The following is a 24,494-nucleotide window of genomic DNA, read 5'->3' on the forward strand; positions in this document are numbered from 1 at the left end:
ACTCTGAAAATAAATTTTGGCTTCTAATTGAAATTCTGAGATGTTACTAGTATTTTCTCATTTGCTTGTCAACTTCTTTTTTAATCAGATGCTTATTATTTGTTGAGCAATTAGGCTTCTTGCAGTGACCTGAATACATACACCTCCTTGTCAGAAACAACATTTTAGTGCTAATAAGAGCTTTCACATAACATATCAGACCCTGTTATTTTAAAAAATGACACAACCAAAAATAGAGTCCTTTAACTGAACTTTTTGAAGACTTACTAAGGGAGATAAATAAATATTTTGACACAATGATTTTTTTTTTGGTCGCTATACTGATCAGAATACATAATTATGAAACTTTTCTTTAGATATAAAAGTTTTCAAATTTCGTAAGTCTGAGCCCATTTTGTATGTTTTTCAATATACGTCTACACAGAATACACAGGATTTGGTCTTTGATTTTCTGCCTTATTATGTGCTAATGAAACTAGCTCTTTGTCTCAAAAATCTTTATAATTTTGAACTCAAAATTGAAAATACATCAGAATTAAATAAGCTATTGATTATGCATGGAGCAGGTCACACTCAGTAATTTCCATTTCATTTAAAAGGGACTTCAAGGAGACCTTTCTATTGTCTGTTTTACAACCAGGAGTTTTTACTCTGTGGTTAAAATAATGCATACATGCATACATACACAGAGACTTTTTGTTTAAACATCTGCATGAAATAAATGAAAATATAAGATTATGCCAGGAATCAACCAGTTAATGATTGCTGGTTGAAGATGCACTTACTTACATTTCATTCTGAAACTGTACCAAATGATATTAAAGAATAAAAAAAGGTTAAACACACAGTAAAAAGGAAATATGAAAAGGAATAAATGGGCAAGAAATGTCAACAGTTTTTAGAAAATAGAAAGTAGATGGAGAATTGCCAATGACTCAGCAGTGTGAAAAAACTAAAACCTATAGACATTCAGAGGAGGATTCCAAGGTGCAGATTTGACCCATGAAACCTTTGGAAAGTCAGGACTTAAGAATGGAAGGAGTATGTGAGGCAGAGGACCAGGAATGGACTGAATAATCTATTCAAGGAATGGTTAGACTGCCCCAGGCCCTTCTTTTAGTCTGCATAACTAGGCTTCTTCTCTGGACAGGTGAGGCTCTTGAAGCACGGGTAGGCATGGCTAAGTATCTGAAAACATGAGGATTTAATTAAAGATGAAATACTGAAAAAAAAAAAAATCTGCACATTATGTACCAAGACCACCATCTCCTTCTCAGTTCCGCCCAAGGATGCTGTGGTCTGGTGTCTACCCTATAAGTAAACTGGAAGACCCAGAACAAAGTTGTACAGATTCCCACAGATCTAGCATTTAAAAGGCACTGCATTTAGAAGGATACCAGCTGACCAGCTCAGCCCACTAGTACATAACAAACTGCCAGTCAAGTTTTAGTTTATCTTTTTTGATATGAAGGACAACCAACAATCACCAGACTTTTAAGGAAAGGTTCCAACAAGAAAGTCAGAGACAAAAACAAACATCAAAGAAAATTTTCAGGGCAATCCTACTGGCTGTTTGATCTGCTAGGATTGCTCTTTGCCATGTTTGCTCCCTTCACTTCTACACTTTATTCAGAACTCTGTTCAAATACAAATTAATAAGAGATGTATTTTCTTACCACTACATCTAAAATAGTGTCACACTCTCCCCAATTCTTTATCATTCTATTTCTTCACTTGAATTTATTTTTCTCCATATATTAATCACTCCGTACATATTGTAAGATTTTTATACATATATTTTTGTCTATTTCCCCCTCTTATAAGGGTAGGAGCATTGCTTTTGGCACGTAGTAGATTCTTGATAATTATTTTTAATATTATTTATTTATCTACTTATTTATGTACTAAAAATAAGTAACTTAAAAAAGCAAAAACAATATAGAAAACAAAATTTAAAAACAATAACCAGGGAACTAAGAAAAATTGTAGCCAAGAAACAACTTAAAAATATTAGCTATATACAAGCAAAAATTAAAGAATAATTATCTCTTAAAAGTTTAAAATGTTAAAAATTAAGACTATAGTTCAATGTCAGATTGGGAAGACTTGGTAAAGAAAATCTCCAAGAGAGTAAATAGAAGTATAAGATATGAAAATAGAAAGAAAAAATAAAAATATAAGAGATAATCATGGAAGTCAAATGTGTGACTTACAGGAGCTCTTTTAATAATAATTAAAAAAAAAGTAAAGGAGAGGGAACAATTAAGGATATAATGCAGGATGTTTTCTAGAATGGAAGGAAAGTACTCCTGGATGGAAAGGCCCTCCAGATGCTCTATAAAGTAATGAAAACAAAAACAAAAACAAAAACAAAACAAAACAAAAAAACATCAAGGTACTCTCATATAGAATTTCAGAAGATAAAGCTAAAAAAGGTTTTCTATACAGATAATCTTAAATTATAATATGAAAATAAAATAAATTATGGAATATATACAGATTTTGAAACCTAAAAAACAATACTTTATATTATTGACTATGTAAATATTCAGTAAATCTACAAAAAAACTTTCGTGAGAGTAATAATACTAAAATAATAACAGTAAATATCTGTTGAGAGGGAGAGAGATAGGGAAATAATATTTAAACTTACAGAGGTGACATCATTTCTATGTATCAAATTTTATTTAAAAAATTATTGCAAGCAAACATAAAATGTAATGAGTCTGAGTGATGGGTATAGCCTCTACAGCTTTTGATGTTTTTTTGAAATATACCACTACTTAAAACAAAAATATGCAAGAGAGCAAGAAAAAACAGGTTACATAAAAAATTGTAGCAAACAAAATACATTGTTTAATTGTAATAATGGAAACTAGAAGATAATAGAGAAATGTTCACCCAGTTATGAGTGAAAATAATTTTCAACTAAGAAGATATACCCAGCTACAGTAGCAGTTAATATAAAAGTAAGATGAAAACTCTCGAGACTTTAAATCATTCATCTGTTCTTAAGAAACTAGTTAATTATGTACTCTGTGAAACAAGAGAGCAAACTAGGTAAAAAAAAAAAAAAAAGGCATGAGAGTTGTTAAAAAAAAAATGGCACTGGTTAAAAATGGCAAGATAGATTTTATTTTAACTACTGAAGGAGGAAAGAGAGACTTCAGTGTAGAACTGAGTTCAATTCCAAGTTAAACAGGCAAGGACTTTGTTGAAGACTATTTCAACACAGAAAAGAGATTAAGCTCTACTCCACTGAAACAAAAGTTGGGATGAGTTTTTAATGCCTGAGTGAGCTAATGTAAATGGATAGAGGACTTTAGGGGGAAAGTTATTTTTGTTATTAGGCCATCTGTGTTTGTTAATTGTCACTTATCAAAGGTAAGTATCCATTCACAGAGACCATGATATAAGTGTGCTTTCTTCTTTGACAATTACATTTCAAAGAGGTGGCTCCCCAGGCCTTGAGAAAGACATTCTTATGCTTTAGAAAATTTACATCTTGAATGAGCAGGGAAATAATTTACAATTGCAAGTTTTCTAAAGAAAATGTTCTAAAGAGATTGAGTTGAGAGGCCAAAACTCAGGAAGAAATCTATTTAATCAAGCTGAGGGGAATATTAAGTCATCTTAATCAGATCCAGGAACCTGAGGATCCAACATAAGAGAGAAATAATGTTAAGTGAAGACCCATGTCCAATTCTATACATTATGCCCAGAGTCTGATGAGATCAGAAGTTTGTAGAATGCTAGGTCAAAAGTCTCCAGCAAAATAACGAATAAAGAATTATTGATTCTGAAGTATTAGACCATGTAGAAATTAATATTGAATGAATCCTTACAGTTCTATTAGTCTAAAAAGAATTAGTGATGGATATGCTATGAACAGATAGTGAAAAATATGTCGCAAAATGTAAAGGAATCAATAACAAAGATAGCTAGAATATCTCCAAATATTTGGAGATTAAACAACACATTTCTAAATAACACATAGGTCAAAGATCTCTCAAAAGAAGCTAAAAATTATTTTGAACGAAATGAAAATGAAAATACAACATGTCAAACTTTGTGGGATATAGTGAAAGCAGTGCTTAGAAGGAAATTTATAGACTTAAGTGCATATTAGAAAAGAACGATCTAAAATCAGTAACCCAAGCTTCACTCAAAGATACTAGAATAAGAAGAATGTATTAAATTCAGAGTAAGCATAACAAAAGAAATAATAAAAATTACAGCAGAAATAATAGAAATTGAAAACAGGAAATCAATAAAGAAAGTCAATTAAATCAAAAGCTCTTTCTTTGAAACATTAATAAAATTCATAAGCTTTTAACCTGGGTAAGAAAAAATTAGGGAAAACACAAATTTCTAATATCAGAATAAAAGAGGGATCATCACTATAGACCCCATGGGCATTGAAAAGATAGTGAAGAAATATTATTAACAACTCTGTGCCCACAAATTGGATAACATAAATGAAACAAGTTTCTTTAAAGACACAATCACCCAAATCCTACAGAAGAAAAAACAGTTTGAATAGAGCTATATCAATTAAAGAAATAGAATCAATAATTAATAGCTTTCAAAAAGCACCAGGCCCAGATGGGTTTTCTGGTGAATTCTACCATACATTTAAGAAAGAACTTACATCAATTTTTTACAGTCACATTTAAGAGATTGAAGCAGATGGAAAATGTCCTAACTCATTCTACGCGGCAAGCATTAACCTAATGCTAAAATCAGACAAATACGTTACAGGAATCGAAAACTATGAATAAATACCTCTATGAATATAGGTGCGAATATCCTCAATAAAATATTCTCAAAATGAATCCAACAATATGCAAAAAGATTAAATACATACCAAGTTGGATTTATCTCAGGTATATAAGATTGGTTCAGTAATCAAAAATCAATTAATGTAATCAAAAGCATAGATAGTTTTTGTGGTACTTCAAGGTCACAAAACCTTATTTGTTATATTTTCTATGCCAGATCTACCTAGTCAATCCAACACTTCATTTTGGAGTGAGAGTAGTTGGCATCTATTATCTTGCAGCTCTGTCACTGAGACTGAAATAATTCTTTTTTCTCACCACTGACACTCTCTGTTAGAATTCATCTTTCCTGAAGACTTGGCAGATAATAAAATGTGTTCCATTCATTCTTTTAGCCATTCTCTTCTGGGAAGATAACATTTGTCCATGTGTTATTGATAACTCTATGTTTATGTATGCGATTACAAGCTCTCTATGTAGAAACTCTACCATTATTCCATTTATAGCTACACATCAGGCTAACATGCTGAACCTCACTTTGTTGACTTATTATCTCGACTCCGCAAGAATTTGTTAATGATATTTTCTAATAAATGTTATGACAAGTTTTACAGTACCAGTTGACAAGATTGAAAAGACCCTGATATAATTGTATAATAATAGTAAGGATAAAAAACAAATAGTATTATGTTCTATTAAATAAAGGTCTTACACATTTTAGTATTAACTACATTATGTTAAATTTTGCTGAATTGAAGTACAACTTTGATATTTAAAACAGGCAAAATGCATATAGTCTGAGGGAGAGGAAAATAGCAGATTTAATAAATGATGAACTGCACTTGATAAAATAGTTTAAATTGCTCCTTTGAAATATTTACAAGTCCTAAAAATAAGGACTCCGGTATTACAATTAATGTAAGTCATTGATAATTTTACTAATATTTTTATTTATATTATTGTAATCAGGTAAATCTATATAAGTAGAATCCATAGATACATAATTTTCAGGTAAAACTGATAGTTTTACTTTAGATGGCTTTTTTTCTACCTATAAAATGCAGTAAGAGGAGGAAGGAAACCCACATTTTCAAATGGGAAACCTAGAACAAGTCAGCCCCCAAAATCTTTTATAAAATAATTCTCATCCTTATAAATTGCCTTCTTACAGGAAACAGACCTTATCCTGACTTTTAATATTTCAATGCACCGATCTTGGTGGATGGAGAATGGACCAGGATGTACGGTGACATCAGTGACACCTGCCCCAGACTGGGCCCCAGAAGACCATCGCTACATCACGGTCTCAGGGTGTTTTCTGGAGTACCAGTACATAGAAGTGGCTCATAGTTCCCTCCAGATTGTCCTCGCAGTAAGTGTTGACAGCCAACCACTCTTTCTAGTGCTTCTGGACTTGTGTTATTTCTGTGCAATCTCAGTGCGCACAATGGAATATGCAGGTAAAATGTGGCTATTTTCTATTTCCTAATTAATGCCACTTTTAATAAGGATTTGTGAGATTAAACCAAGCCGTGCCCTGGACTGAGTGTGCCAGTTTTTTTCAGCAATCACTAAAAAACATTGGCATCTTTAGCACTTTATATAAGAAATCCAACCAGTCAAGGTTTGATTATTTGGCTTTTGGTGGACTTTTCCAAAGAATCTGAAGGGAAAATCATAGAGTTTTCATAACTAATATGCTGCAATACCCAAATTTATAAGATTTCAATAGGTATTCTGCCCCCCACACACTGTTTCTTTTTGGCTGTGCTATTAGTCTTGGGAATTCTCTTCTTCATTTGCCCTTATCTTCTTCCCAGATGTCCCCAGGTACCATCCATCACCCTTTGTCCCTCTCCCCTTCAATACAATTCAGCATTTCAAATTAATTCTACTTCTAGGATTTATGCCCTCATTTTTCTCCCAGTATTATGCTGATGATGAGCCTTCCCTCTACCAGGAAGTAATAGGAGTTATCAGTTACTCCTTTGTATTCGTATATTTGTAGAACATGTTTTTGTAATATATGCCTACGTTATATAAAATATGTTATTTTACACTGCCTCACTACGACGAAGAGATAAATAAGATAAATAACATACCCCCTTTCAAGAAAAACTTTTTTAAGGCTAAATAAATAATTTTGTGGGATTTATAAAGTTTAGGCAACTTTATTATAGATGTCTCCCTTTATTTATGACAAATCTACATGTGCTAGTCCACATGTTTTTTTCTGACTCCATGTAGATCTCCAATTATTGTGCATAGTCTTAAAATTAACAACAAATAATGCAAGTAGAATCTTGCATTCGATTATCTTAAAATAAAGATTAGTTATATTTGATAGGATGGAAGTAGTCATTTAATTATTTAAAATCCATTTAGCTGAAGTATTCATTCTCATGTGGCACATGTAAAAATATTTCTGGTTTTGGAGGACAAATAAACATCTTCATATGCATGTTAGAGAGAGGTTGTAGATAAAATATTCCTTTGTTGGAACTCTGTTCTATACTGTACCCAAACATTTTGGAAAACTTCCATTTATATGTCAAAGATGCTATAAAGATACAGCTTGCTTATATGCATGGATAGTTATATGTGACTATTTTAGAGAGTTAGTTGAAGTTATGTATAAACTGTATTCACTGATTTATTAAACCCCACATAAAATTTTGGCACACAAGTAATTTTCTAAAAAATACATTTGGACATGGAAACATATGCTGAGTCCGACATACTACCAAAAGAAAATATATTTTATGTAAGTAAAAAACATCTGTAAAAGCAAAATGTCTAGAGTGAAAAGATGGATGGAGTGTCCCTACGACCAGTCGTGACTGATATTTCAAGCTATTGGCTCTCAAGTTGTTTACGTTGCCCCCAGTTGAGTGGAAAAATAGTTTGAGCAAACTATCACAGGATGTGACAACTTTACCTCTCCCCTTTTCCACCCATTCTATTCAGGAGCTATTCATTTGCAATGTCGACTATGGATCCCCTGAAAATAAGTTAGTAACAGCGTACCCAAGCCAACTGCTTGGAGAATATTCAGCAGCCTTTCAGTGTTTAGACATGCTGTTGTCTAGCCAGCCTTGGGCTGAAAGCATCCGCTGTACATAAAACTTAGCAAATCTTAACTAGAGTTTTAGAAAGCAAATTAAAATTGAGCTTATCTTGAACAATTTGTTCCACTTAGTTAATGGAAGCCTTCCAACTACATTTTTCTATAGTCATTCTGATCCCTTCTACTGCCATGAGTAAAAGATGAAATAATGTCTTGAATCTCTGCTCCTCCCATTGTCACATTACCCAAGTCATCCCCCTGACATGAAATGTTCAGTTCAATCCAGTCCAGTGAACACTATCTGAGTGCTTGGCCCCTGTTTGCATCTAGAGAAACAAATGACAAGATCCCTGACCTTGCAGATGTCACAATCAAAAATGGAGTGATGTTCCTAAGGGTACCAACCATGTGCAAACAGGCACATTTCAGGGCTGTGATAGACCGAGAACACAGTTTGTGCAGTTTACAGCATTATCTTGGCTCTTGGTTCCATCCTGCTTTTTGTAAAGTCAGCTAAACCCTCGCTCTTCTCATTGTTTTCACCAGTCTTTGAAGCTGCCCTCTCTTCCAGGATATGTGGCTTAGATCTGCTTTCATAAACTGCTGTTCTTCCAGCTACTGCTCTTGATTAACTCCAAATCTCTCTAGTTCTTTTTCTCCACCTTCACTAAGCCTTTCTTTCACAGATTCCTGACCCCTGGCACGCCTGTCACCCCGTTGTTCGGTTTTCTGCCAATCAACTTTGAGCTGATTTTGAAATTAGCATTCACAAAGCCCACATTTGCATTGCACATACATAAGATATCTCCTGTCTGCAGCCAAAGGAAGATGAGTATAATATCCATGTAATTGGGAAGAGGAGCTATTAATCACACAGTTTCCAGCCGAGCAGAAAGGACTGCCAGAATGCCATAATGATGAGCCAGGTGTGAGATTTCGTGCTTTCTCCTCCTCCAGCAGCGGCGTTTTCTTTTAGTTAGTAGCAGATATCACGTTCAAAAGGAATGCAGGTGTGCACAATTTTAATAAAACCAAAAATAAAAAATAGCCTACACTTATAAAATAGATCAAATAAATATGTATGGGGAGAGCCAAGGAGGCGGTCAACTAGAGAGATGATGCTGTTCACGTTGCAAAAGAATTAAGCCAATTTCTTCAAATATGTGATTACAATTGCACCATTTACAAAATGTCTTCACAGGAATTAAATATTTTGACTTGTGTAACAGTCCTGTGAGGGCAGCAGAACAGGTTAAAAGCCTTTCCTGAGACTTCTTAGCTGGTAAATAGGGAAGATGGACATGCTGACCTGTATTTCTCTTTGGTACCAAGGATAAGAAATAGGCTTCACCCTGCATGCCAGCACCAGCTGATGAGTAATGGATTCCTGAAGCCCCCAAATTCAGAGTTCTTATGGCAAAGAATGTCATAATTAATTAGCTATGTCAGCCATGGGTGTTTGTGCCTCATATTTGTTATGCACATTATACCTCACTCGCGTAACTAATACAATGAAAAGGGAGGGCGTTTCACAAAGAGATGCACATACGAAGCTTAAGGAGAAACATGTATGGCCAGAACTGAAGTAACTTTATATTTTAAAATACACGTTAAGATTTTAAATAATTTATTGGAGGAAGAAAACAAAAATAAATATTTAATTTTTCTTTTCTCTAGCTTACTACCACTGAACCAATATCTCTACATTTTATATACATTCCTACAACCACAATTTCTGGACATTGTTTCCCTTTAGTCCCTTTATTTTTTACTTCTGACACACTTCTAAGTTTGTAGCAATTGACTATTAATATTTTTAGGAGACCAATAAAGGATATTGCTGAAAGGTAAATAAGCTTAATATTTTTGCAGATATTAAAATTGACTTGGAAACCATCTATGAATTAGCAGAGAAGTCATAGAAGACTTTAGGATAGATTAAAAAATCTGGTGCTGTTCATAGGTTCACTTCCAAGTTCATCCTTCAGTTATAGCCTTTTTCCTATTTAGAAAACTTTTAGCTTTGTAGAGTGCATTAAATGATGGAAGTCATTGTTCAACAGATTGTGTTAAAAAAAAATTGAAGATAAACTATATGTCTTCAGATGGATGGAGTCACAGCTGTTTCCAATTACTCTCAGTTAATGATAAATATTTGCCATTCAGCTTGCTAAGACTTGCCTGGAAATAACATTGGTGAAGAAATTTTCAAAACCTTAAATGCCTTCCTTTATCCAAGCTGATTTGGGGTTGTGCTGGGAATGGCATATGACTATTTCTTTGGATATTGATGACTTGCATGGTTCATGGATGAGAGGGAAGGGCTTACTGCTCAGGCTACATTTTAACTCCTTTAATCTGGAAATCCTTATTCACAGACAAAGAGTGGATTGTCAAAGATTTGGGTCCTGATTTTCATGTAGCCTAGAATATTGTTATTAAAGTGGTAAATAGTAAATTTGTGTTGTGAACTTTAGTAGTTTTAAAAGGGTAAGTGAGAAAATGGTATGACTGATACTCAGCTACTACTGCATTCAAAAGTAAAATAGTTGCCATGTGTATATTCTTCATTACATTTGTTTGAATTGAAAAAATTAAGACAGATTTTCTTAAGAAACAAAATAAGTTCGATTTTTAGTTTATTTGTTTCACAGTGAAACATGAATTAGCCATGTAATCTATGTTATTGTGTTTGCTATTTTTTATAAATTAAATTAGCCATATCTGTATCTCTATGGTTTGATAAAAATATGCTCAAATCACATAATTTCTAAATATTTCAGTATTCAGTATCCCACACACATGTTTTTATATACATCAGAATAATCTAGGTGCCTCTAAGAGAAAGAGTTAGAAACATAATTAATAGTTGTTTATTATGTCTTGGTAGTGTTTTTGGTATATTTCCCAGAAATCGCTGATGCATATTGGGCAATTTCCATTTTTTTGCCATCATTAAAATTGAAGAAAAACCTAATAGATCTGTCAGTAGGTATATTATTTGAAATAATTTTTATTTAGATAATCATGTAAATTATTTATACCTAAACCAGAAGTTGTAGGAGTTGAATGAGTCATTGTAACAAATGTCTCTAATACTTCTCTTATAATAAGACTTTTTGTGCTTAAACCTAAAAAAAAAAAAATGAAATTCATACTAAATTCTGCCTTATTCTAGTACTAATAAGAAATGATTTTCAAACAAAATTTTATTTTTGTACCTAATTTTGATCAACATTTGTAAATGACTGTTGATTTGATCAATTTTATAAAATCATAATTGTCATGATAGCCCAAATAATAATATATTTTTATTTTCTCAACAACAAAAAAAAAGATAACTATGTGAAGTGATAGATGTGTTAATTAACTAGATGGTGGGAATCCTTTCACAATGCATCTGTATATCAGATCACCACAATGTACATTTTAAATATCTTACAATTTTATTTTCCAATTATACTGCAGTAAAGCTAAAAAAATTTTAAATGTCAAGAAAAAGAATACATTTCTAACACTTAATGCCCTATAGATATGGGAAAGAAAAAAATCAAATGTAAATTTATATGCATTTAATTTAACACAAATTTATGTTATATGCGTATCTAGTTGGTGCAGAGAAGTATGATAGTGTGATAGATATAAGAGACTTTAAAATAAATAAACATTACATTAGAAAAAGTTCTGTAGATGGAGTGGTATGGAAATACAAGTTCAAAAGAAAAGGAAATACATAAAATTTATGATTATTAGAGAAGAATATGCACATGTGTTTTTAAATGGAAGAAGATGAATTTCAAATCACAGTGACATTCAAATTTTATTGGAGATATATATGTGCATTTATTTATTAAAATTAAGTTTATTGGGGTAACATTGGTTAATACAAACTAATTTTAGAACCCCTGCTGGATTTATCCCTAAATAGGAAGAAATAATCGAGACCTATTCATATTTCTGAAATAATCAAGACCTATTAATACTTCCGAACCCCTTTACCCTATCTTCCTCCCCCCTCCATGTCCATGAGTCTCTGTTTGTTTGTCCTGTTCATTTGTTGCTTTTAGGTTTATATCCCACATATAAGTGAGATCATGTAATTTTCAACTTTTTCTGTCTGGCTTATTTTGCTTAGCATGATTATTTTGAGGTCCATCCAGGTTGTCACAAATGGTAGTATTTCATCTCTTCTTATGGCTGAGTAATATTTCATTGGATATATTTAAAAGAGTAACTAATGTCTCTTTAAAACTTACTATTAATATTTATGATATACCAATATAAATAACCCTTTTTCAGCCATTTAAAGTAATGATGAAAAATATCAAACATCAATTTCAAATGTACACAGTTTTTAAACAAATTTCTAAAAATTCTTTCTTAAAGTCCATTACTCTAAAGCAGTGGTTTTTAATGCTGCCTGAGACTAGAAATTAGTTACTCATTTTTTTAAAGGATTACTATGAACATTACTTACTTCTAGAAATTTTGTCTCCTTAGGCCTGAGGTAGGGTCTATGTGAGTGTAATTTTCAAAATTTTCACCAGAAATATTAGTGTCTTCCCTTTCTTTTCACTACTGATCTCTCTGTTGTCCTGAATTGCTCAGGAATATGTGGTGTTTGGTCAGAAAGATGACTCTATGATACCAAAAATGGTACCCCAGCTCCAGTTGCTTATCAACTCCTTTCTGGGCTTTGAGAGTCATTTCCCTTCCAATATTGCAGGGTCAGGCCCATGACATAATTAGTCTGTCGTCAAATACTGAATGTGTGTATCTGTGCCAGGTCTGCTATATCTCCACACTAAAGAATGAGGTGGTATAGAGCTGGAACTAAAAATTGAGTCTTCTGATTCCTAGTCCAGTTTCCAAGACTGGACAACGGTTTTCTACTTAGGAAAAAACTACTTGCTGCCTGTAATGGAAACGGACAAAATGACAAGCACTTGGCTTCTTCCCTAGCTCCTGTGATGCTTCAATAGCTTTACGGCTTGGCTTCAAATATTTTACATACTGCTCCAAACTCTAGTTCTCCTGGGTACTGAGATACACAGACATACTTGTCAAAGGATAGTAACCCAGTAAATGATATCATATCATATATACATATATGATACATATCATACAATTATACATATATTTATAAAAATTTGAGAAGAACCAAATCGCAATTGTGAACAGGGTATTTTTCTAATGAAAAAGTTCCTGAAATAAGAGAACGAAAGTGGTAAATAGAATTAGGAAAGGACATTTCTTAGCACATGTAAACAATGTTCTACAAACTAATTTTAGAACCCCTGCTGGATTTATCCCTAAATAGGAAGAAATAATCAAGACCTATTAATACTTCTGAAATGGCACATGCTTTAACATTATAACCATTCTCAATTTATCTTGCCAATAACAAAGTTGTTAGAACACTATCCTTTCAGAACCTAATACCCTGATGTTTTATCCACAGACGTCAGTCAAGTTTGGTAAAAATAAACCCTGAAGGTCAGTTATTATGTACTTTATTTTATTATGCTTTATTCCTGAAATGTGCCCTTATAAATTGGTGAGTGGTTTTGTGAGTTCCTGAACACAAGAACTTGAACAGCCTCTAAAGTCAAATTGTCTAAGTTTTTTTCTTTTTCTTTTTTTTTTTTTCTTTTAATGTTTTCTGGTATTCCCTACATGCGAATTCAGAAATAAAGGTAAAATATTCTCAGTCTGGGAATAACAATCCTTAAATCTTACACAAAGCTGCATAAGAAACTATTTTATAATTATGAACTAAATGAGATAATGTTTAAAAAATTGCCTTGAAAACAATAAAGATGGTGTTATTTATTTTTTCCTTAGCTCAGTTTTTCCCACTGCTCCTTGAGAATACTATTATTTTTTCAAACTAACAGTGATGTTCAAAAAGGAACAAAGCCCAACTCGGTGTACTACTCAAACAGAACTGTGATTCTTAAACCAGTGTAATACTATTTAGTGTACCAAACACTAGACTACACAAAGGCAAGTTTTATCCCATATCAATCATTGTCATCAGTGTGCAATATCTGGTTCTATGTATATGTAATATTTGAAGCACTTGCTTACCTCCTAGAGTATGTCACTTAATCTATGAGACTAGCTAGAAACATTATGGAATAAGAATACCAATACATTTAAGATGGTAGTAAGGATTCTAGGTAGTAAAGATGATTTATAATGACAGCTAAGGATTCTACAACAAATCACCAATAATTAGGTTTCAATATGAGATATTTTCTTCAATAACATGAAATTGCGTACATAGAGTATTGTGCAATGAACCATGTACAGTTTCATTTCTTATATTTAAATTTATAATTATAAATTTGTTTCAGAATAAAATAGTAAAGTATATTAAATCATAAGTCATTTTGGAAAGAAATAGAGTACTTAGTATATATAAATAGAATATTCAGCATATACTAAAAGAGTATTTTGTGAAAAACATAAGTTTTTGGCCTTGAAAAAAGGTTACCATCTTACTTTGTAATATATAATATCATTGTATTTTAAGATGTCTTTTCAGTCATGATCAATTATTATGATAAACATTTATAAGAAATGTCTTTGTTGGCAATCTCCTTTTTACAAGAACTTCTAAACACAGTGGTAACATAATAGCAGAATGTGTTAGCCTTTTCAAATAACAGCAAGGCATTCTCAAAAGAAAAATGTAAAGATGATTTATAATGACAGCTATAATATGAGGGATAATTTATTGTTTAGTATGTCATACTTGAGTGAAAAAGAATTAAAATATGAGCAAATACACTTAAGCTAAATAGTGTTTACACAGTAGAAGAAGAGCCATCTGTAATATTCCTTCTGTACCTTTTGCTTGTATCAATCCTATAAATAGTATTTTAAACTCTACTATTTTCTACCCACACATTCTTCTGTACAGCGAGCGCGGTTTATAATTCCTAGTCCTTATTATCCTCTTTCCTATTCCTGTCCTGTGGCATCATGGCTGAATTCATCCTGACTCTGCCGTTTATTCCTCTGACCTTTGTTTTGACTCCCACACATTGTGAAATTACTTTCAAGTAGTAACCCTGAGAGTCAAGGCTACATCTTTTTACACACATATGTTTATCACATAACATTCTCTGAATTTAATTTAAAATATTATATTTTATTTTACTTAAAGAGGCAGTTATTTGTCACATGATTATTTTGGTTAATGGTAATTGCAAATATGGCAGAATAAGGTAAAAAAGCTACCAAAGGGTGATCAAGGAAAGTAACTCTGATAGGTTTTTTGAGCCTCTTTCTGAGTATAATGAGAGCTGGACCATGTAGATGTTTGGGAGAAGAGCATTCTAGGTAAAAGATAGGTAAGGGCAGTGACCTCCACTCATGAGGGTGTATCTACAGCTCTGATCATGTATAACTAGCCACCAATCTCCAGTCAGTAATTATAGGTCACATTCTCAAAAGTAAGCTTAGCTGTATCACTCATCTTTCCTCTCTCTGCCTTCAGTCCATTTAAATTCTCCTCTTTCTTTAAAATACTAAACACTTTCATTCCAAATGTGGTCATTCTCCCACTCTATTTCCCACATTTGAATCATTCTTAAATTTATTTTTTAAACTTTTTAAAATTCATTTTGCCTTCTTTGATTTATCTGCTTCTGCCTGCCTGTCAAGCCTGATGGTGAGGTTACTACTCCCCTTCTAAAGCCCTCCAACTGTCTGTCCTTCTCTCTATCATTGTCATGATAAACAGCATCATCTTTATTCTGAAGGTTGGAATCGTGACATCATCTTCACTCTTCTGGTGCCATCTCTCCTCTCATGTTAATAATCCAAAGGTGTTTCTATGGAACTAAATTTTACAGAAACATCAGTGATTTGCTGGCTGGAAGCCAATATTTTTCAGTTTTTCTAGAAAATATCTTCTAGTGTTACATTTTATTTTATTTTTTTTTTCATCTATTAAATGATAAAATCTATTCATCACAATCCCAGTAATGTTAAGTAAAATTTTTATAGTAAACAATGCCTTGCAAAAGGTTGGTGGGCATGACATTATTGTCAGTGATCAATCTGTACCAATTAGTTCATATAAACCTTGAAATTTGGGAAATTGTTTTTTAAGATTCATTCATCGAAAAAAATCTAGGATAATAATAACGAAAATATAATTTTGTATATCATTATTTTAACTATAGTGTATAAAACTTTCACACATGAGTTATTGTGTTGTTTAACAACTCTGTGAGGTGAATAGGGTTAACTCTGAGGGACCTGCCGATGTGGCTAGAAAAATTATTTGATCATTTACATTTTGAATTTTAAAAAATCCCTGAAAGCTCTATTTAAATATATCTGCATGAACATGTACCTGAGATTAATCTTCACTTTACTTTCTTTTGTGATCCATTTTGAGTTCTTTTTTCCTTTAAATCCCATATGCTTACAGATGTTAATCCCCAGAGAGCATAATGATTCTCCCAACAGAGGCGGTTTGTTGCTTGGCTTTGCTTTGCTGAAACCCAGTTAGAGGCTCTGATGACAGATAGTCTGCTTGTCAGCTTTGCCACATGAATCCAAAGAAAATGGAACTTATCAGGAGCTGAGCCTCAAGCACTACCTGTGCCTCTTATTTGGGCCATTTCATGCTAGGTTTGGCGGAGGTCTTAGTCTTTCATCATTTAGTTCACTGACAGAAAGAAAAGGGAGCTGTTGCACTTTTAGGTACCACTCTGCAGACGGCTATATTGCAAAATAAACAAACAATATATTTTTAGGGCACCACCTGCAGCAAGCAGCTGTACCAAACAGAGCAGAACCACGAAGGATGTGATTTGTTCCATTTAACATGAAGTCTTGAGGTTTGAGAAGAGAGGGAGGAGAAGGTTCTATGTATATACAACCCACACATCCACAATTTAAACTGAAGCTGATTTTCTTTCTTTTTTAGATTGGAATTGAGGTATCATTATATCTTTCCTCCTTTCCCACCCCACAACCTCTGGTTGAAAACAATTCTATTATTGGGGTTATAACTGTTAACTGAGAAAATCATTTTTCTCTGCCAGTAAACTTCCTCTTCCATTCAAGGGCAATTTTCTCTCATAGCAACCTATACTTAAATGCCAACATCTGCTATATCTAAGCTGCATATAAAATGGTGTCTGGCATTTACACGATGCCAGTGACATAATTAGAGAAACTGGTACACTTGGCTTATATAGAACTTTCTTATCTTATAGCTTTCATCAATTTCAGTCCTTCGGGATCTATCTGCCTCTCTAAATGTGCCACACAACTCTAAAATACTTTGAAAGCTGAATTTTTAGCTATTATTCTGATTGACAGTCTGTCTTGCATTAACTTCGACCCTTCTAGACATTAAAGATGTATAATGCATCGTGATAAATTATATCATATCTGCATTGTCTGAGTACCTAGAATTTTGAGACTGATGCAAGAGATATTTTAAGTACTTGCTTTTTTTCTCCTAGATTTAAAAATCTCATTCTCTTAATAGCTATTGATTCTAACCTCACAAACCAAAGTCACTATTTCATTTTAAGTTCTTCTAGGTGAACTGGGATAAATATAATTAAGTTATAGATGAATCTGGAGGCAATCCAAGTAGTTATAAATTGAGGTCATTTTAAGTACAGAGAGGGACAGTTACCTTTAATCTTAGATTGGCCACCAAGAACATACGATATTTTGCTTTTCCTTGACAATGAACATTTTAGAAAGAGAGAGGAAAATGGTTTAATGTTTAGGAAATGAACTATAATATCGTTCTTAACTCCTATACCACTGACTAGATTTTTAGTCTAAAGGAAAAAAGTCCTTTGACTGTCTTTTTTATACCTCATTAAAACTTTTTGGTGGGACTTGTTCATGTTACTCTAAGACTCAGAGAGCTGAGATGAAGGAATTACAAATCTGCATTGTTGCATGCCTCCAACTAATAGAGAAAATCAAATTCTGTGAGCCAGGAAACTCAGTTTCCTCCAGTATTTTCATCTTCATCATTAAGATGATAATTTTTAAGAATATTGGGCACAAAATAAATTTCTGCCAAAGTAGTCTCCAGAAGTACTGAATGTGAGAACTGCTTCCATCTCTTTCACCTTTCTAACGTTTACTGGAAAAAGCTCCCAGACTGGGTTTTGCTAAATTATCTGCTTCTGAATCCTTGTCAGTCTGTCAAGTCCCTACTTTGTGACTCTGTGACAATGCATTTTAACTGTATGTTATTGAAACTTTGGAAGGAAAGGAAATATCTTTAGTTCTGAAGGACAAAAGAAGACCTTTAGTGGGAGCCTCAGGTTCCACAAGAATCTCTTACATGATCGTTAATGATTAATGATAGTATACCAAATATTCTTCAGGACTCTCTGGGGAATAATAAAAGGAAAGAGAGAGTCTTTGACCGTGAGTGTGGAATGAGGGAGAGGGCTGAGTGAGTGAATAACGTATATTTAAAAAAAGTGGGCAATGAAAAAGAAGATTCAGCATTACAGATGATTGAACGTGTGTGTAAAAGGTACAGAGACAAGCATTAGTCATCTTCTTGAAGCCTCAGTTTCCTCATCTAGAATAGGCATAACAATAGTATCTACCTAATTTTTGCATATCTGTGATAAAACACATCACATGAAATTTACCCTCTTACCAAATTTTTAATTGTACAACACAATATTTTTAACTATGTGTATATGCATTTACAGCAGATCTCCAACACTTTTTCATCTTGCTTGACTAAAACACTATACCTTCTGGACAGCAACTTTCAATTTTCTCCTCTGTTCAGCCCCTCAAAATACCATTATACTTTCTGCTTCTATAAGTTTGACTATTTTCGACACCTCATATAAGTGAAATCATGCAGTGTCTTTCTGTGACTAGCTTATATCACGTAGTGTAATGTCTTTACGTTTTATCCATGTTGCCACATTTTTTTTAAGCTGAAATGTGTATACCACCTTTTCATTATCCATTAATTCATCTGTGTGTATATCCATTGCATGTTCATACCACATATTCATTATCCATTAATCTATCAATTAATTTCCACCTCTTGGCTGTTTGAGCATAGAATAGCACATATCTTTTCAAAATCCTGTTTTAAATTTTTTGAATGAAATACCCAGAAGTGGAATTTCTGGATCATGTAATGGTAAGTTTTATTTTTAATTTTCAAGAAATTTCCATGCTGTTTACCATCATAGCTATAGCATTTTACATTTTCAACAACAGAGAGCAAAGGTTCCAATATATCCACTTCTTTACCAACACTTGATTTTTTAATTAACCATTTTTTTTATTTATGTTTATAATAGCCATCCTGACACTTGTGAAGTGATATCACATTCTGGTTTGGATTTACATTTCTTTGATGATTAGTGATATTGAGGATTATTTTTCATCTTCCTGTTAACCATCCGTATGTCTTCTTTGAGGAAATGTCTATTTAATATTTTATCCATATTTTTAATTGGGTTATTATTTTTTGGCTATTGAGTTTTAGGTACTCCTTATATATTTTAGAGATTAACCCCTCATCAAATAATATGATTTGCAAATATTTTCTCCAATTCTGTGCTTCTTTTTTTAATTCTGTTGACTGTTTCCTTTGTTGTGCAGAAGTTTTTTAGTTTGATGTAATTCCATTTGTCGATTTTTGTTTTCATTGACTGTGCTTTCAATATCATTTCCAAGAAACTGTTGTCAAATCAATGTTATAAAGTGTTTACCCTACGTTTTCTTTTAGGAGTTTTATAGTTTCAGGTCTTATGTTTAAGTTTTTAATTCATTTTGAGTTTTCTTTCTTTTTTTATTTTTTTTTACTTTTTTTAACTACTTCATTTTAATTTTTTAAATTTTAAATTCATTTTTATTTTATATTTGTAGGAAGTCATATTTTTTTAGTGATTAGCACTGCATTTTACTCTACATCCTTAACAAAGCTGTGTATAATCAGTATGTTTAGCATCCTCCTGAATAATACAGAACACTTAGAACACTCTAAGTTCCTCTAATTTTCTATATCCCTGATTCATTGTCTATTATTTTATGTTTATAACTCTTAATTTACTGTTACTTTTATATTTTTAATTTCTTTTTATGTTTTCTCCATGTTTTGAAGTTTTTGTCTTCTGTTGCTTCTTAGTATTTTAGTCTTTATTTTATCATCAATTCTTTTGTTACTAGCAAATCATTTTAATAAGCTTCTGGTAATGAATATTTAGTTTTCCTATATGAAAACCAATATTTATTTTATCCTCATCTCTTAATGATAATTTATTTGGTATAGAATTCTATGTTGGTATCTAGTTTTTCTAATCATTTTGAAACTGTTCTATTGTCTTCTGGCATTCGTCGTTCCTCAGAAGTTGGCTCTGAGTGTGCTTATTATTGCACTGTAAGTAATGTATCTGTCTATTTCCCTTAGAAGCTTTAAAAATTCTGTCTTTATCTTTGATATCCTGAAATATCATTGAAGGACATAATTAGATGTGTTTTTAAATATTATTTCTTACTTGACACTCAGAACTTCTTTAATTCAGGAAAGTGATTCACCATTTTCTTTTTAAATATTATTTTATTTTTGCCTCCTGGAATATCAGTTGTGTTTTGGAGCTTCTTGTTCTTAACTATTATTTCATATTTTTCTTTTTTTTCTCTTTGTGATAGACTTTTAAAATTTTAATGGATGTAGTTTTTGTAATTTCTATTTAGCTTTTAAAAAGTCAGCTCCATTTCTCAAATATTTTTTCTTTCAGTTTTTATTTATCTTTTTTTGTATGTTTAAAACATATTGGTTTTAAAGCATAATTTAGTTGATCTATTATTCACAGTTTCTGGACTAGGGATCTTTATTATATTCACTTTTTATACCACAGCTGGGGGTACCTTCTACACTTTGTAATTATTTGCTATGTGCATCTTCTTTCAGGAGTTGTTCAAACTACGGCTCTATAATTGCCCTAAGATGGGAAGGCAGTTTTGCATTTACCTAGCCTAACATCCTACAGCCATGCATGCAAGTCAAATCTAGATCTCACTTTCATCCATAGCTCAAGCATAATTTTCATGGGGACTGGCTCCATCCATGAATGATCCAGGACCACTCCATAGGCCAGTCTCTGTCCATGATCAAAACTGCCATTTCCTTTCTTCTTCTTCTTCTTCTTCTTCTTCTTCTTCTTCTTCTTCTTCTTCTTCTTCTTCTTCTTCTTCTTCTTCTTCTTCTTCTTCTTCTTCTTCTTCTTTTTTTGAAGAAAGCACACTTCCATCTCCTTATTATACCTGGGTAGTTTGATGCCAGTTGCAATTTATAGTAAAACTCTTCTTCCTAGGGTGCATATTTAATCTTCATACACACAAAGATTACAATCTTAGCTCCATTCCTTGTCTTGGCTTTAAAATCTCTTTTTGTTTATTGGACACGAAGCTTTCCTTTCTCTTATTTTAAACTTAGCTATGACTTGCATTTCACTTATATTTTACCTGAGACAATATCTGTATACATTCTGTTCACCATATTGACTAGAAGTCTCATAAGCGACTGTAATGATTTTGGTAGGAAGTGTTCTAAAACATTTTATATATTTTCATGATTTATTAAAAAAAATGGGTATAAATATATCTTTTAAAAAATTTTATTTTCAAGCCAGATATAGGAGAAAGAAAGCTATTCTGAGGTCCAGCTCTGCCACTTGGCTCTTGCCACTTAAGCAGATATCTGTAGAATTATAATTTCTCCATCTGCAAAATGAATGTTATAATGTTTACTTTAAATACATTAGATACCATTACAAATATTATTTTAAAGATCTTTAAAAAGTTGTTTTAAAAAATAAAGTGGTACCTATTAAACAATATATTATACAATACACCTTTATTAAAGATATCAGTTATTTAATGAACCATATGAAATATAACAGCACATTCAAGACCTATTGAAAATGTGTTGGAATGTTTTTCTGAAATCACACAAATCTATAGATAGTTAGGAATTTTGTCTCTTTTTATATACTACCTATATTTTTATCTGTTTTTTTTTTTAACCAGTTGATCATAAGTCACTTTTTGTCATTTGAGTTGTGTCTGCCTCATTTGACCAAAATTGCCTTTTTCCTCTTTTCTGGCTTCTATGTCCTCTATTTTTAGTCTTCTATGGACATAAAAACTAACATTATTAGAATTATAAAAATAACAATAATTCACCATTGAGTCATAGACTGAGGGCCTCCTCTATGAATAAAATACATAGAGTTGGTGAAATATTTGAGGTGCTCGTAATGTTTTCACACATTTCTTGACTAGTGACCATTTTCTAGTGAATGTCTTTGGTTAAGAAGTAATTTACGAGTGAGGTGTTTATATATAGAATAAAACCCCAGGAGTACATATTTCCCTTTACATATTGATTTTAAAAACCTCATTTTTCTGGGCTATTGATTAGTGATTGAAACCGAAGTAGAACCCAGTCCTATTCTATAGCCCTATATTCTTTCCAAATCCTTATATTGATTCTAGTTACATACCATTTTGTTAACACTGTGAGAAATATGACCTAGAACTCTATTTATATGTTATTTATTTTCAAAGCCAACTAAAAAGCAGTAATTTTCAAAGTAATTTTTCTAGCCTTCCTACCAGCCAATAAGGATAACAGCTAGTTTGATATAGGTCATACCATTTAACTGTCTTCTACAACTTTTGGGGGGGGAAATGTTATTTAAAAAAAAAAAAACACCTCTTTTGGTATATTGTATTGGCATTTTTCAGATAAATGTCTTTGTGGCCTTTGACATATGCTTGCTTGTAGAATATATACATTTCAAAGGTAGTAATTTTGTTGTTGTTCCTTTCTGGTTATTTTGCATCTGGCCAAAGCATAGCATGTGTGCTCTGTTTCAATAGATAGTAATAAAGAATGGAGATTGAGAAATATGAGGACAGAGAGAATGAATGCTTGGAAAACCTGTAATTGAATATAATTTAGGATCTTGCAGTTTTCCTTTACATGTGAAAAAGCACCTTCACCTATAAACAGGTGAGAAACCAGAAATAGAAATAAAGGCTTGAGAGAGCATTTAAATTCAGACTTTGTATCTTGAGCATCAGTGAAGCAGACATACAGAAAAGAGAAACTAGTGAAAGAAAGGAACAGAGAAAGAAGAATAATGACAAAGCAAAGGCAAAGGAGGTGTCAGAGAGTAAAGCGGAGAGCAAACACCAGAAAAAAAAATGCGGTATGCATGTCCTTCAGAGAAGCTAAGATTTACTTCAAATTTCAAAATATATTTAGATATATAAAGTCTAACTCTTTTTTCAGGAATAAAAGTTATCAGTGACACACCTAAAAGAAATGGTGAACAGTCAGAGGACAAATTATTATGAAATGGCTAATCATTAAAAGGCTAGAGAACTATGATGACTAGTGTCATTAAAGAGCCAGATACTTAATGACCAGTATCTAGTGCAAGATGGAAAACATTATAGTCATAAATTAGAAAACTTCAAACGGCTGTTTGAAAAAAAGTAGTCACAGTATTAACCTGTTTATGATCTATAAAAAGGTCACAATGTTTGACTAGGGGCATAAACATTGAAAATCTTTATTAGCTAAAATTTTAACTTTTAGATTATGTGACATGAAGTACATAGAGGCCAATATCTTTTAAGAACTCACAACCATAAGATATTATTATGTCAACTTTGTATTAAGTCTCAAGAAGAATTATGTAAGCAAAATAATATTGATAGTCACTGCAGTCATAAAAATACTCTCGATATCTGTGATAAAATACAAACAAAATTTTGCTGACTTTGATAAAATGTTTCCTCTTGATCTACATTTTAAGGACAGTATAAACCAATGTTCATTAATATCAAGATTGATATATTCCCACTTAAAATTATGACCATCAGAACCTAGATAAACTGGATAAAGCAATGCTTTTTATTTTAATTTTATGGGGTGAGATTATTAAAACCCCCAAGTCACCACACACATGGAAGGCCTAGCTAAAAGGATTACCTCTGCCTTAGTCAGGTCCTTGTACTTGGCATATCAAACTGCATCTGCTAAGGAAGTGGCTTCTACAGAGCTATCCTGTCAAGCTTCCGAAGTTGTGGGTGGTGATAAGTTTTGACTGTGCAGCCAGCATATGTCATGTTAAATTTTCAAGTCTCTAAGTAACGAGAACACACATTGTTCTCTGTTCGAGATTAGGCTTGATTTTCCACCCACCCTCTTCTTCAAATGCATTTTGGAACAAACATAAGTAAATACTTGACAGGTGAAATACCACCCATGTCATTCATAGAAACATAATGAACCATAAGTAAAGTGTTAATTCACTACTACAGTCACATCCCATTAGCAGAAAAAGGATCATGTGTTCTCATCCCTTTCAATGTAGCCACGGAGAACAGGAGCTCCTGTTCTGGTGGGCAGCAAGAGAAGTCTGGATATTTCAGTGTGGGCCCAGTGGGTACTTTTTAATGAGACTTCTATATGTCTTCATGTGCTCTCTATTGGCTATGTTTAACTAAATTATCTCTTTATCCAGACTTGAATCCCTTTGTCATTTCTGTACTACCCACATATCAATATATCTCCTACACTCAAGGGAAGC

At 32.5% G+C, this 24,494-nt stretch overlaps 1 protein-coding gene across 11 annotated transcripts in view; it reads left to right on the forward strand.

The window, feature by feature from the left end:
- Positions 1-24,494, forward strand: part of NKAIN2 (sodium/potassium transporting ATPase interacting 2) — an 831,125-nt gene that overhangs the window by 684,840 nt on the left and 121,791 nt on the right. For 8 of the 11 annotated variants that reach the window (XR_004951018.1, XR_004951023.1, XR_004951016.1 and 5 more), the window contains one exon: positions 5,953-6,153. The exons of 1 other annotated variant lie outside the window; for it this stretch is intronic. Coding sequence is in view for 3 of the 10 variants with exons in the window: in XM_036221459.1 (XP_036077352.1) it covers positions 5,953-6,153 (201 nt within the window). In the remaining 7 variants the exon portion in view is untranslated. Of the gene's footprint in view, positions 1-5,952; positions 6,242-24,494 lie in introns of all 11 variants that reach the window. 2 more of the 11 variants (XR_004951021.1, XR_001597999.2) reach the window with 1 other exon arrangement.

This window comes from Rousettus aegyptiacus, unplaced genomic scaffold (assembly GCF_014176215.1).
Source record: "Rousettus aegyptiacus isolate mRouAeg1 unplaced genomic scaffold, mRouAeg1.p scaffold_m13_p_1, whole genome shotgun sequence".
Taxonomy (NCBI): Eukaryota; Metazoa; Chordata; class Mammalia; order Chiroptera; family Pteropodidae; genus Rousettus; species Rousettus aegyptiacus.